Source organism: Artemia sp. Qi Xiang Cuo, chromosome 20 (genome assembly GCF_049724085.1).
Source record: "Artemia sp. Qi Xiang Cuo chromosome 20, ASM4972408v1, whole genome shotgun sequence".
Lineage (NCBI taxonomy): Eukaryota > Metazoa > Arthropoda > Branchiopoda > Anostraca > Artemiidae > Artemia > Artemia sp. Qi Xiang Cuo.
Window position 1 is genome coordinate 5,793,991 of NC_142813.1, and position 12,896 is coordinate 5,806,886.

At 33.5% G+C, this 12,896-nt stretch overlaps 1 protein-coding gene across 5 annotated transcripts in view; it reads right to left on the bottom strand.

Annotated features, from left to right (window-relative positions):
* Rbsn-5 (Rabenosyn-5) overlaps positions 1-12,896 on the bottom strand; it is an 88,090-nt gene that overhangs the window by 71,070 nt on the left and 4,124 nt on the right. For all 5 annotated transcript variants that reach the window (XM_089106170.1, XM_089106173.1, XM_089106171.1 and 2 more), the window contains exons 2-3: positions 4,700-4,880; positions 2,495-2,608 (exon numbers count right to left, since the gene is read on the bottom strand). In XM_089106170.1, the coding sequence (XP_088962296.1) occupies positions 2,495-2,608; positions 4,700-4,838 (253 nt within the window). In that variant the 5' untranslated portion in view covers positions 4,839-4,880. The remainder of the gene's footprint in view (positions 1-2,494; positions 2,609-4,699; positions 4,881-12,896) is intronic.

The following is a 12,896-nucleotide window of genomic DNA, read 5'->3' on the forward strand; positions in this document are numbered from 1 at the left end:
TTCATTCACATTTTCCCCAACACAGCTAGTTGGTCACTCATTTTTCTGAGAAAATACTCAAGCACACATCTTACATTTATATGGTTTTTCTCCAGCATGAACTCTCGTATGTGTAGAAAATTTGAATTCCGAGAAAATACTTTTCTATATATATTACGGTTATAAGGATTTTCTTCTCTATAAATCTTTCCTGAGGGTTCTTTCTCTTGAGTCTTTGATTTAAATTGTTTTAACTGTGTCTATTTATTTACTACATACTTGTTAGTGGTCAATTCAGCGTATTGACTTCTATGTATCTCTTGAAATTTTGCAATAAATCTTATACTACTCCTAAGAATATTTTAAGCACTTCTTAAAATACTTCTTTTTATAAGCATTTCTTTGTCTCTCCCCTCCATGCCCAACTGGAAAGTGCTAAACTCTAATAACTCTTAGAAATTCAAGTTATTCACCAGATCTTCCAGTATGTAACTTCCATGTGTTCTCTAAGATGAAATCTGCATTAAAAGGGACAAGATTTGAGTCTGTGGAAGCTGTAAAAGAGGAAGCGGCATGTGTCTCAGAGGAGCAGCAGATGACTCCCGGCACTGTTTCCAACTGTTTCCCGGCACTCTTTCAGCTGTTTCCCGGCACTATTCCACTGTTTCCCGGCACTGTTTCCAGGAAATTCGCATGAAGCGTTGTAGGGATAGATAAGTAGTGTATATTGGAGGCTATAATAAGTAATTATGTACAAAATAAAAATAACTTTTTACAACGTCAGTCTTGTTACTTAATAGCCACGTATTGTACAGTTGTTGTCAATCCAAATAGGGTAATAGCTCACATTCTAAAAGTTGAAACAGCATTTTTTATGTTTAGATTCCTATAGCTTATTTGAAAATGCTTTGAGGCAAGGTACTTGGTGCTAAAACAAAGCGCCTTTTCTTTTCCCGGTTTTACTGTTATCTCAGTGTTGCCAGTTTTCATAATCACTGTCCATTTGAGTCTAAGTCAAAGTTAGGTACACTCGTTAGCTTTAGATACAAGGATACGTTTTTACTTATGTATGAGGTGATTTTATTTGTGCCCCTTTTATTCATCGTACTTAGATGAAGTTTGGTATATCTAATTGTGAAGAACAAACACTGGAAAGTGTTTGGTCTTCACACCACTAGTTATGCCATTGTTGCTGTCATGTTTTTTAGTTTTTTTGCTACTACCAACAGCTTCCTAGCTGCATATGGATTACAAATTCTATTCCTAATTGCTCCTAGTTTTAAGATATATATGGTTGAGAAGTTTTCCACTCAACCTATTAAAACAATCGAATTGACTTCTACTGTTGTGTTCGTTTCTTATGCATTTTCCTTCATATTTTCCCCAGTATAGCTAGTTCATCTCTCATTTTTCTGACAAAATGCTCTAGTACACATCTTACATACATATGGTTTTTCTCCACCATGACCCCTCATATATGTAGAACAATTTCAATTCTGAGAAAATACTTTTCTGCATATCTTATATTTACAAGGAATTTCTCCTCTATAAATCTTTGCTGAGGGTTTTTCTCTTGAGTCTTGATTTAATTTGTTTTAAATATGCCTTTTTAATTACTACACATATGTTAGTGGCCAATTCAGTGTATTGACTTCTAAGTATCTCTTGAAATTTTACAATAAGTCCCTAAGACTATAAGACCTAAGTCCCTAAGACTACTCCTAAGACTATTTTATGCACTTTTTAAAATTCAAAATTTATTCATGTATATGTATATAATATATTATATTATATTATGATATTAATATATAATATGTTATATTATGTTTATTATATTTATTGTTAGCTTGGACAAAGCTCTGATATGACCGATCAAAGCTTAGAAAATTTTGTAAATGAGCTATTACTACTCCTAAGACTACTTTGAGCACTTTTGTAAAATACAGCATTTAGATTTGTTTAAAATATTCGAAAAAAATTTAAGTTTTATTTGAAATACAGCATCCCTTGAAGAATAGCAGTAGGCTACTTCAAAGACAGTGAAAATTTAAATACGAGAGCTTCAACCAGTGTTCCATATTAAAGAGCGTTTGAATAATGTAAAAGAATATGTAAAACACCGTATGATCAAGAAGTAGATACATCTATACAATATTTCTATACATCTATACTTATATTGTATACATTCTATACATATATACATCTATATGATATACATAAACATAACCCTAATCATGGATACATCTATACAATATTGAAATATACAATATTTCACATCTCAGACTACACAGTCTCCCAAGAAAAGTCATTTGTTAAAAACCCTTTTTCTAGGAAAACAGCTGAAAAAAGTCAAACCGTAAAGACCTTAATATACACAGAATTGCTCCGTTGAGGGGGGGGGGCAGTAATGAAGAGCCACATTTGGCTTTGTCTTTTGAATAAGAAGTGCCCATAAATTTGAGTCGATTTAGGATTACATGGGAGAAGGAGTGTACATTTCTTAATAAAGGCCTACCTGCTTTTTGGTCCTGGATAACTCTAATCTCTTTGAATTCATCTTTCTTTCCAAGAAGACTTGAATCATTAAGTAGCCCCTCATTGAAGATTGTTTTTGCCTTGCCAATTATTCCTTAAAGAAAGGAACAAATCCTTTGGGTTAGAAGATTACACAATAATATAGAAAAAAAAAACAGACAAATATATGGGAGACGAATGTACATGTTTTCTTCCTTTGTAACATTTCACTGATCCACATAATATTTACTTCATTTTCAACATTTCTTTGACCTACTTTGTACAGGAATAGAAAGGAATAAGAAAATAAATAGAATATATAGAAATTAGAAAGAGTGATAGAAAAAGATATGGGGGAAAATGCCCATCTTCTCTTCCTTTTAAAGATTTTGTTGACCCTTTTACAAAGTTTATCTCAATTTATTAATAATCTAAATTTGGATTAGCAAATTTAATATTGGTTTTTTTTTTTATTTTTTAGTTTTGTTGTAATCCTTACTTTTTATTTTTTTCTTCAAAAATACATTTTTAACCTAAATTACTAATTTTTCAGAAATATCTAGACTATGATTTACATATCTTCCCTAAAGTGTGAAATTTTTAGGGCCATTTACTAAAATTAATAAAAACAATAGAACTACATTTGCGTTTTTCCCATTTACATGGCTTTTCAATAGACTAAAAAAATGAGCAAAGATCATTAGCCTAGCTAAAAAGCTGAGGTGGTCCTAAAGGTAAGGATAAGTTTAAAATGAAGATAAAATATCCCTTTAAAAAAAAAGGAAGGTTGAATAAATGAAGAAAGAGAGAGGGGCGGGGGGTAGGAGCAAGAGACATTCACAGCAAGCATTTCTAGAGAACCAAACTATTACGAGAAATTATAAATTACACAGAATCAATTTGAATTGAATTTAATTCATTAGAATTTAATTTGAGCACTTAGAAACAATCAGTTAACTTCACATCGTTTTTATAAATTTGACAAAATTTCTATTATCATCTAAACTATTCTAAATTTTAATATTACTACAAAAATATAGCTTCCATTTAGTGGAAAAAAATTTGTTCCATATTCTGCAATAGAACATTAACTGTGCTCTTAAGAGTACAGTTAATGTTTGATATTTTGAATAATGTAGCACCGGATTACCTGCATAATATCTTTTGTTCCGTTTCTGAACATAATCAATATGGTACTAGTAATACAGGTATGACTCAACAAACAAGGAAACCATGGACTTGGTCTGGCTTCTTGCTCAGACACCAGTTTCTGTTAACATGGGAAAGACTACCAGGTGAGATTCTAGACCAGATGATTAGACTCAATTTCTGCAGGCTGCTAAGGGGCCATTGTGTTGGTTGGTATGATTTTTGAATTTTTTTTTTTTTTTTTTTTTTTTTTTTTTTACCTCAAGTAGTGCCAAACAGTATGAGGATTGGTAATGAGTGAGTATTGAGGATTGAGTGAGGATTGGTAATATTAATGGTAATTGAGTGAGGAAGAGGGGTCTCTTCTTTTTTTTTGTTTGTTTTTTGTTTAAAACATGTGAGGATGTTAAGTTGAAAAGAGATAGTGCCTGACAAGCCTGAATGACCAGGCTTCTGGAAGTTTGTAAATATGTACGTAAATAAAGTGATTTCTCTATAAAAAAAAATTAAATAAAAATAAAATACTGTGCTAATATTACCAGTTTTTCATCAGCAATAAAGCATGTACTTGCTGATGATAGAAAAAAGGGGAATTTAAATCACCTTAGCACTGCTGACTTAAAATAACATCCATTTTCAGCATGTCTGCACACAGAGGGAGGGAGGTAGGGATCCCTTCTCCCTCAAATTTGGATACAATTATACACCATAATTAACCATTAATAAATGTGCAGCGTACAACTACGCTTCACACAACATATATTTTTAGCATGTCTTCATGCAGAGGGAAGGAGGTATAAATTACTTGTCCCACTAATTTGGATCCAAATACACCATTTTTTCCCCATTTTATACACCATAATCAAATGTACCCTTCATTAACCAACTACCCTTCGTTGGGGTTTCAGACTGCCACTACAGGAAACCTTATGATCAACCCTCTTAGCAGTTTAGCTCTATGCATCCAGGGTTGGAAAATAAAATACATTACACATACTAATTATTACAATATGGTACTAATTAATTACAATACTAATTAAACAGTAAAAACTAATACCTTTAAAAGCACTTAGAATATCTTTTTCTTCTCCATGTTTATCATTAAAATGGGAATGTAGGCCAAGAATAGTTCCAAGATCTTCATAGCAAATAGGACAAAGAAAACCTTCAATAATTTCAATGTTTTCTTGGGACATCTTGTCTGAGACAATTTCATGTGTTCATTTTGCATACAGCTTCTAAAATTAAAATAAAAATCAAATTGAGATACTTTGATAGCCAGCATACTTCTGATAAAGTGGAAAGGTGAAGAGAGAACTTCTAAGATTTATCCAAGGAAGTCCCCAGAAAAAATTTGAAAATTAAACCGGACACTTCAAGTTTCCAACCTCTGTCCCCTGGAAAACCCCTTGAAACTCCATCTTGCTGTCCAAGAATTGGTACTGTATGTGCTGATGACCTACTATTAACCTACTGAAGAAAAAAAAGATGAAGACAGAAAAAAATATATAGACAAAGTGGAGTCCCAGAGGCATAAGTTAATATTTATATTATAAGTATATAATGTTTTATCACTTATTACCCTTTAAAGCTATTAAATTAACATAAATAACAAGTTTTTTCTACAAAAAAGGAAACACTGCTATTGAAATTGAAATGAACAAAGACTAACTGATATGAGAAATACGACTTAAACCAAACATAAATTACCAAACATATGAGTAAGGCTGTTGCTTCCATCAAATCCATCTTTGAACCAAACAACCATTGCCCCATTGCAAACCACCTTTGCACCAAGCACCAAACAACCATTTTCACCAAATAAACAAAAATATTTTAAGATAGAAAAAGTAAAGCTTTTCATACTTGAATTCTTATACAACTCCTTCTATAAACTAATGTCATATGCCACAATAGCACCAACCTCTCCTTCAAATACTTCATTTCCAACAATTCCTGCTTTATACTTAATTTCTTGCTTGTAAAGCTTCATGCCACAACAACACTAATCTCTCCTTCAAATACTTAATTTTTAACAATTCCTGATTTATACTAATGACCTTGCTCATAAAACTTCTTGCCACAGCAACACCTACCTCTCATTCAAAGGGCCAATAGCCATAGTATTACCCATCTGTAATAAGTGTCATAATATGCCATGTTATTACCTAGAATTATATTTTCTCTGGTGATACTTCTCCTTAAAGGAGAGCCTCTTCAAGTTCATTTTGGTCTTCTTTTGGCTTCATGAGAACTTTTCTATTTGTTGAAGATAAGGGGTTAATGAGTGGCATAATGCAGGTACACCTTCAATTTAGTGATGTGCCACTACAAAAATTTATGACGTTTCAGTATAGTAATATTTCAAAATGAGCAGCAGAACTTAAGTGCAGCAACTCATTGTCTTCCTTCTTCTTCTATTTAACAGCAGGCGGGCTTTTCAGTAACACTATTTAGCCCTTTTCCTTTTGCTTCACTCTGTGGGCTACAGAGCTACTGGCTTGATTGCCTCATATTTATTAGATATATTCAGATATCTTTCAGCAGATCTTTCGACTCTAGGAGTTCAAATATAAGATGATAGATGTCGATTTCTATACTCTGTGTGCAGGTATAGTTGGCTAGGCTCTTGACTGATAGTGGGATTTTGTGGTGTTTGAAGTATTTTAACAGTTTAGAAAGCAAGGTATGTTGTGCAGACGTCAGCATATTACATTCAAATAGGCAATGGTCAATTGTTTCATTATTCATATTACAATGCCTGCAAAGAGGGGACAGGTGAATTGAAACACTTGAATTAGAAAGCTTATATGAGAATGCAAGGAAATTTAGTCCATTTGTTCGAGAACGAATTCTATGATAAATTTTAGAAAGATACTTATTGGGAAAGGGGGAAAGGATATGATTAATCTTATTAAAAATGATATCTGATAGCCTCCATCTGTAAATATATCTAATTGGGATTGTTCTCCAACTTGGCTGGTCAATATTTATATCATTTTTTGCTATTTCACCAACCTGATGATCACCACTTATGCCAGAGTGGCTAGGAATGTACTGAAAGTAAGTTTTTATGCCACTTGAAGCAAGATTATCAATAATACTGAGACAATGATAAGTGTCAATGTCCAACTTATATTGAGGAGCTGAGGCCAGCAACTCAAGGCTTGAGAAAGAGTCGGAATAGATGATAATATTATTCAATTTTTCAATCAAAGATTGGTTTTGCTTAAGGTGTTCTAATGCCATGATTATGGCATTTAACTCAGCAGACATTATAGATAAATTATTAAATGATCTCTCGCCCATTGCAATGTTCAGGTGAGGAAGGAAAACACCACTTGCAACCTTCTCATTCATTTTTGACCCATCAACAAACATTTGGAAGTGATTTTTATAGGTAATTGTATTAAGTTCTGCAAATTTTTTCTGAACAAAAGCAATGGGGGTTAAATCTTTATTCCATTTTGAAAATTCAGTTTTTATTATGGGAAGTGACCAATTCCATGGAGGGGATTGGGGGAAAGTAGGTGCAATAGACTTTGCTGGTACAGGGAACTTCTTTTGAATGTTGGCATACTCATCTGCAATACCTCTATACATGGCTGGATTTCTTAACCAATTATGTAATGTGTGTGAGCTATTTGATTCAATTTTTGTAAGATGTTTTGTCAAGAGAAAGCTACGTCTATCCCTTATTGTTGTTAATCCACTCTCCATAAGCAGAAACTTGGTGCTTGTGGGTTTCCTAAGACCAAATATGAGACGTATTATATCATTTTGTGTTGTTTCAATTTTTTGCATCTGGGTCTTTGCACATGCACCATATACAATGAGCCCATAGTCAATATGGGGTCTTATATGTGATTTATAAAACTGGAGTTAGGTTTTCTCCTTACAACCCCAGGGTGTGGAAAGAATTCTTTTTAGTATATTTGCTTTTCTATAGCATTTTTTTATTGTGTTTGAAATGTGGAGGTGGAAATTTAGTTTTTGGTCAAGCATGAGACCTAGGTAATTAATATTATTATCTTCTGGAATAGTTGTTTTATTTAGAGTTAGTTTTGCATTAACATGGTTTCGCTTCCTGTGAAATTGGATTATTTTTGACTTGGTGGGTGCAATGGGTAAATCTGAATGTTGAGAGAATTTTTCAAACTGGAAAAGTGACTTTTGCAGATTGGACTGTGCTATCTGAAAGGTGTTGCCAGATAACCATAGCACCAGATCATCAGCATATTGTAGATTTGTATGGGGTAGGTTTATGTCCCAGAGATATAGGGCAAATAGGAGGCAACTGAGGACTGCTCCAGGAGGCTGGCCTTTGGATATTGTCTTTTCGGGTGAATAGGCTGAACCGACACAAATAATGAAACTTCACACTTCTATGAAGGATTTAATAAAGGATACTAGCTTGGGAGGTACTCCAAGGTTTGCAAGTTTATTTAAAAGGATTTGGTGGTTCACATTGTCATATGCTCCTTCAAAATCAAGGAAAGCTGCCACTAGGATATTATTTTTTGAGAAAGATTCATTTATTGCATTTGTTAGCAAAATGAAAGCATCTGTTGAGGAGTGGTATTTCCTGAATCCAGTTTGAGTTTGTGGGATCATGTTATTTTTCTCAACAAACCAGAGGAGTCTGTGATAAATCATTTTCTCCATTATTTTCCCCATCACAGGTGTAATCATTATGGGCCTATAAGACTCAGGGTTATCTTTTGGTTTATTTTTCTTTAGGATTGGTAGGAGGGACGAACATTTCCATATATTGGGGAACCTAGAGGATGCCCAAGCGTGATTATAACAATTTAGCAGTTCTTGTTTGTATGAAGGTGTGAGATTCTTTATCCATGTAGGGTGTATATTGTCATAGCTGCTGCTAGTTTTGGACCTAATATGATGTATTGCATTATTCAATTCCTGGATTGAAAATGGATTAGTTATGTACTCGGATCCTGGGCGTGGTTGGTAACTAGGGTTCATAGGAATTGTGGACAGATTGCTTTGATTGTTTGATGTTAGCTTATTAACAAAAAGAGTTGCAAATAGGTTAGCCTTTTCAATATCATTGTCATAATGGGTATTATTATGTATAAGCTCATACAGGAGTGGGTTGGGAGAAGTCTTTTTCCCACATATGTGGCTTATGACTTTATGTATAATTGGCTCATGCGTTTCTCTGGAGAGATTATTTGCAAAATTATTCCAGTATTTATATTTAGCATCTATTATAGTCCTTTTTAGATTAGATTCTGCTTGTAATTTTTTTAAATATGTAGTAGGTGTTGGTTTTTTTATCAATTCTGTACTAGCTGCCTTTTTTATCCTCAATTTATTTATGCACTCATTTGTCCACCATTCTTTAGGAATTTTTTTAGGTAATGTTTTATTAGGTGTTGTCCTGTGGAATAGAATGATTAGCTGTATTTATTAGTAAAGATGTCAAGGCTTCAGCATGTGTCTCAACTGTTGTATTAGAGATGCATGAACTTTTGGTGAAACTTGTAATTTCATCATTTAGCTTATTTTGGAACATAGACCAATTTGCTTTAGCGTTGATATATTTGGAGGTATGAGATGAAGTTTCAGCAGGTTCATTTAGGGAGCAAACTATAGCAAAGTGGTCTGTACACAGACTATCAATTTTATTTATGTAAATTTTGTTCAAAAATTTAAAGACACAATTTGTAGGTCAATTGTGGAGAATTTGGCACTTTTGGGGTTAAAATATGTATTTAGGTTTGGAGGGGTAGCAACAGCTAATTCATTATTATTTGAAGTCATATGCTCAATAAATTTACCAGCTTTATTTGCTGGTTTATTCCCGCACAAAAGGCTGTGGGCATTGAAATCACCACAAATAATGATGTTTTTTAACATATTAGAATTATTTATATAATTAAAGAAATCCTTGGCATCTGAAGTTTGGCCATTAGGGTTATAAAAGCTTATTATGTAGGTTTTTAAATTAATCAGCCAAACACTTATACCAATTACATCAATATCATTTGCAAAATCTGGAAAATTGATGCCACAAAATTTTATATTATTATTAACTAATAAAGCTACACCACCTCCTTTTCTCTCTGAAGATCTATCCTTTCTCAGGATAGTATATCCCAGAGACTTAATTTGTTGATTTTGGGTTAAATGAGTTTCCTGGAGGCAAGCAATATTAATGGAATTATTATTCATAAATGATATTAGTTCATTTAGCTTCTTTTCTGTGAGTGATCTTACATTCCATTGGAGTATTGATAAATGTTGTGTTGTTGATTTATTCTTCATATGACTGTGTATCAATGTTCAGCTTTGTTAAAAGTAAAGCAAGATATTTTTTGCTTGAATGAGCATATCATCTGGGATGTACATTTTTGACAATTCTGCAATAATTTTTGTTTTCTGTAGTTGATGTATGTTCATGGCCTGAACTGCATTACAGTTTAGAACGAATAAGCATATATTTGGGGATTGCATTTTTGGTAGTGCATCCTGTTTGGTGGTTAAGGGATTGATTCCTGGTAGTGTTTCTGGTTTGTTTCTTCTTGGGAGGGAGGGCCAGGCTGGCCTCATCTCACCGGAAAACAAGGCTTGCTGGCTTGGTGATTCCTTCTAATAGGGATTTGAGCTAGGGGGCTTAGAAGATGTTGTTTTATATAGGGGGCTTGATGCATTTGGGGCATTTGACTGTGGGGTTTTGGTTGGTTTCATTACAGGCTTTATTTGGTATTGTTGGGCAGAGTTTGCTTCCATTGCTGCAAAGGGGTATGGGATGGACTTCTCTGTTGATATTTGGAGTGTTAGAGCTCTTTTCTTTTATGCAGGGCATAATGATTTATTTGTAGATTCATGAGGACCTTTGCAATTGATGCATGTAGGCTGGGTGTTTTTGCAAGTTGTCAGCTCTTTAGGATGGAAAGATTTACAATTACTACACTCTTGGAGAATTTCATTGCATTTGTTTGTCGTGTGTCCCAGTTTGAAACACTTCTGACACTGTATAGGCTTAGGTTTGTATTCCTTGTGTGGTTTGATTTGCCCAAATAGGAATAATTTTTCTGGAATATCAATTTTATCCTTTAGTGTGTATAAGAAGGATCTACTAGTTTTTAGGCCAGTAGAATTAGGTTTTCCAAGTTGGGTAACATCCTCAACTGGGATTGTGTTTCCAGCCCTATCTGAGAGGCCTTCTTTTAACTCCTGAGTAGATATCTCTGGGGGAACATTGTAAACTACAATTTTTGTTGGTGATTGTTTTGGGTTCCAATTAGAAGCAATAATTGGGATATTCAGAAGGGATTTAAGGTTAATTATTGTATCTGCTGATTTCTGATCTTCTACAGCTATAAGCAGAGATCCATAACGGTTAATGTTAAGAGAGAACATTGATTTTAGCAGTTTAAAAATTGCAACTCTTATTGCAGTGATCAATTTTATTTCAAAGGGGGTTGTGGGTGTAATGTTAATGTAAATTTCTTAGTTTTTTGAGGACTAACATTGGGTAGGGAGAGGGGAAATGCTTTTAATTGGCTAGATTTTTTCCCTTTTTTTAGAGCTTCTAGAGAGGACCTCTTGAAACCCATTATCATCATTTATGGTTGCATTATGACCTACAGTTATCATTGTCATATTCTCCGAATCAGAGCCATCATTAGAACTTTCAGATAATGTGCTTGACCAGCCAGGATGGGTATCTTTCACTATGGAATTTGATTTGGGATCTGGGGGGACATTTTTTTTTTGGAGGACTTCTGAACAATGCCTAATGGAAAAATATTTAAAAAAAAAAATAAAAATAAAATAATAATGTAAAATAGATGATATCAAACCGTCTGCACTATACTATGGGAATGATAAACACCACAGTATAGCCCTGATGATGACTTGAGCAGGATAGGTTTGGTACAACTACTGATTAGAAGCGATAATAATCAAGAAAATATATTTCGATTTTCTTGTACGGTTGCTGACGGTTGTACGGTTTTCTTGTACGGCATTGTGTCAGGGTTTAGGTCTACATTCTTCTTCTTCTTCTATTTAACAGCAGGCGGGCTACATTACTGAAGATCCTTTTTTTATCTGCTATTTCTTGTAAGACAGATTGACATTCAAAAATTAAGTGGCTCATTGATTCTATTGTAGAGTACAGAATCTGTGGAATGGGCTGGCCTGTTTATTCTATACAAATTCCTTTTCCCTGAGAATCAGAGAGTTGCTCTAAATTCTATACCATTCCACATTCTTATGATACATAGCTGCTTGTATATAATCAAAGTGCACATACCTTTTCAATCCATTGTTGTATGTGCCTTCTGCAGCAAAGCCACTAAGACTCATTCTTTAACGAATTGAGACACTTGAAGGCACAGTATTTAGACTTAACCATATGATTCATTTAAAAAAACATATGTATATCTTCAATTTTGTGGAGACCAGTGATATGTCAATTGGGGACACTTAAAAAGCATACAGCTCTGAAAATATGTATCTAACAAAACAATTGAAAAGCCCTCCCCCTCTCGGTTTGTTTCTAAAATAAATTAATTAAGTGATAAATTGATTCAATTAATTTGGCTTAGTGATAAATTAATTATTGCTAAACAGTTTACTTAACTTCTTGAAATTTATCTAAACCAAATTCATTGTAACAAATACATATATGCAAAAACAGGTTTTTCTTTTAAGCTTAGCAACTTCTTTTTTGTGGGACATATATGATATATATGGCCCTCAACTCTACTCTGTGACTACAATTTCTTTTTTAGAAATGTATAATCTTTTTTGTGGCCCATATATGTGGGCAAGTTCTGTTCTTTGGAACTCAAGTTCTTTGGTATTTTTTGTGGGCAAGTTCTTTTTTTCTGGGTCATATATGATATATATAGCCCATAGCTCTATTCTGTAACTATACTTTGCTGAAATGATACCCATGCTTATTACAGTCTATTTTAAACATATGGTCCAGAAAGAAATTTTTTGGGCCATATGATATATAACTCTACCCAGTGACTATAATTAGCTGACATGGTACCAGTGCTTATTTTAGCTTATGTTAAATGTATGGCCAAGAAAGGTGTTTTCTATGTCATATGATATATGTGGCCCACTTCTCTACCCCATGATTATAATTTGTTGACGTGGTACCATTGCTTATTTTAAACATTAAACTATAGTATCAGAATTACACTATATATAAAACTAGAATACAATACAACAAAATAATTCTTCCCAAATAGCTTTTTTTTATTAGA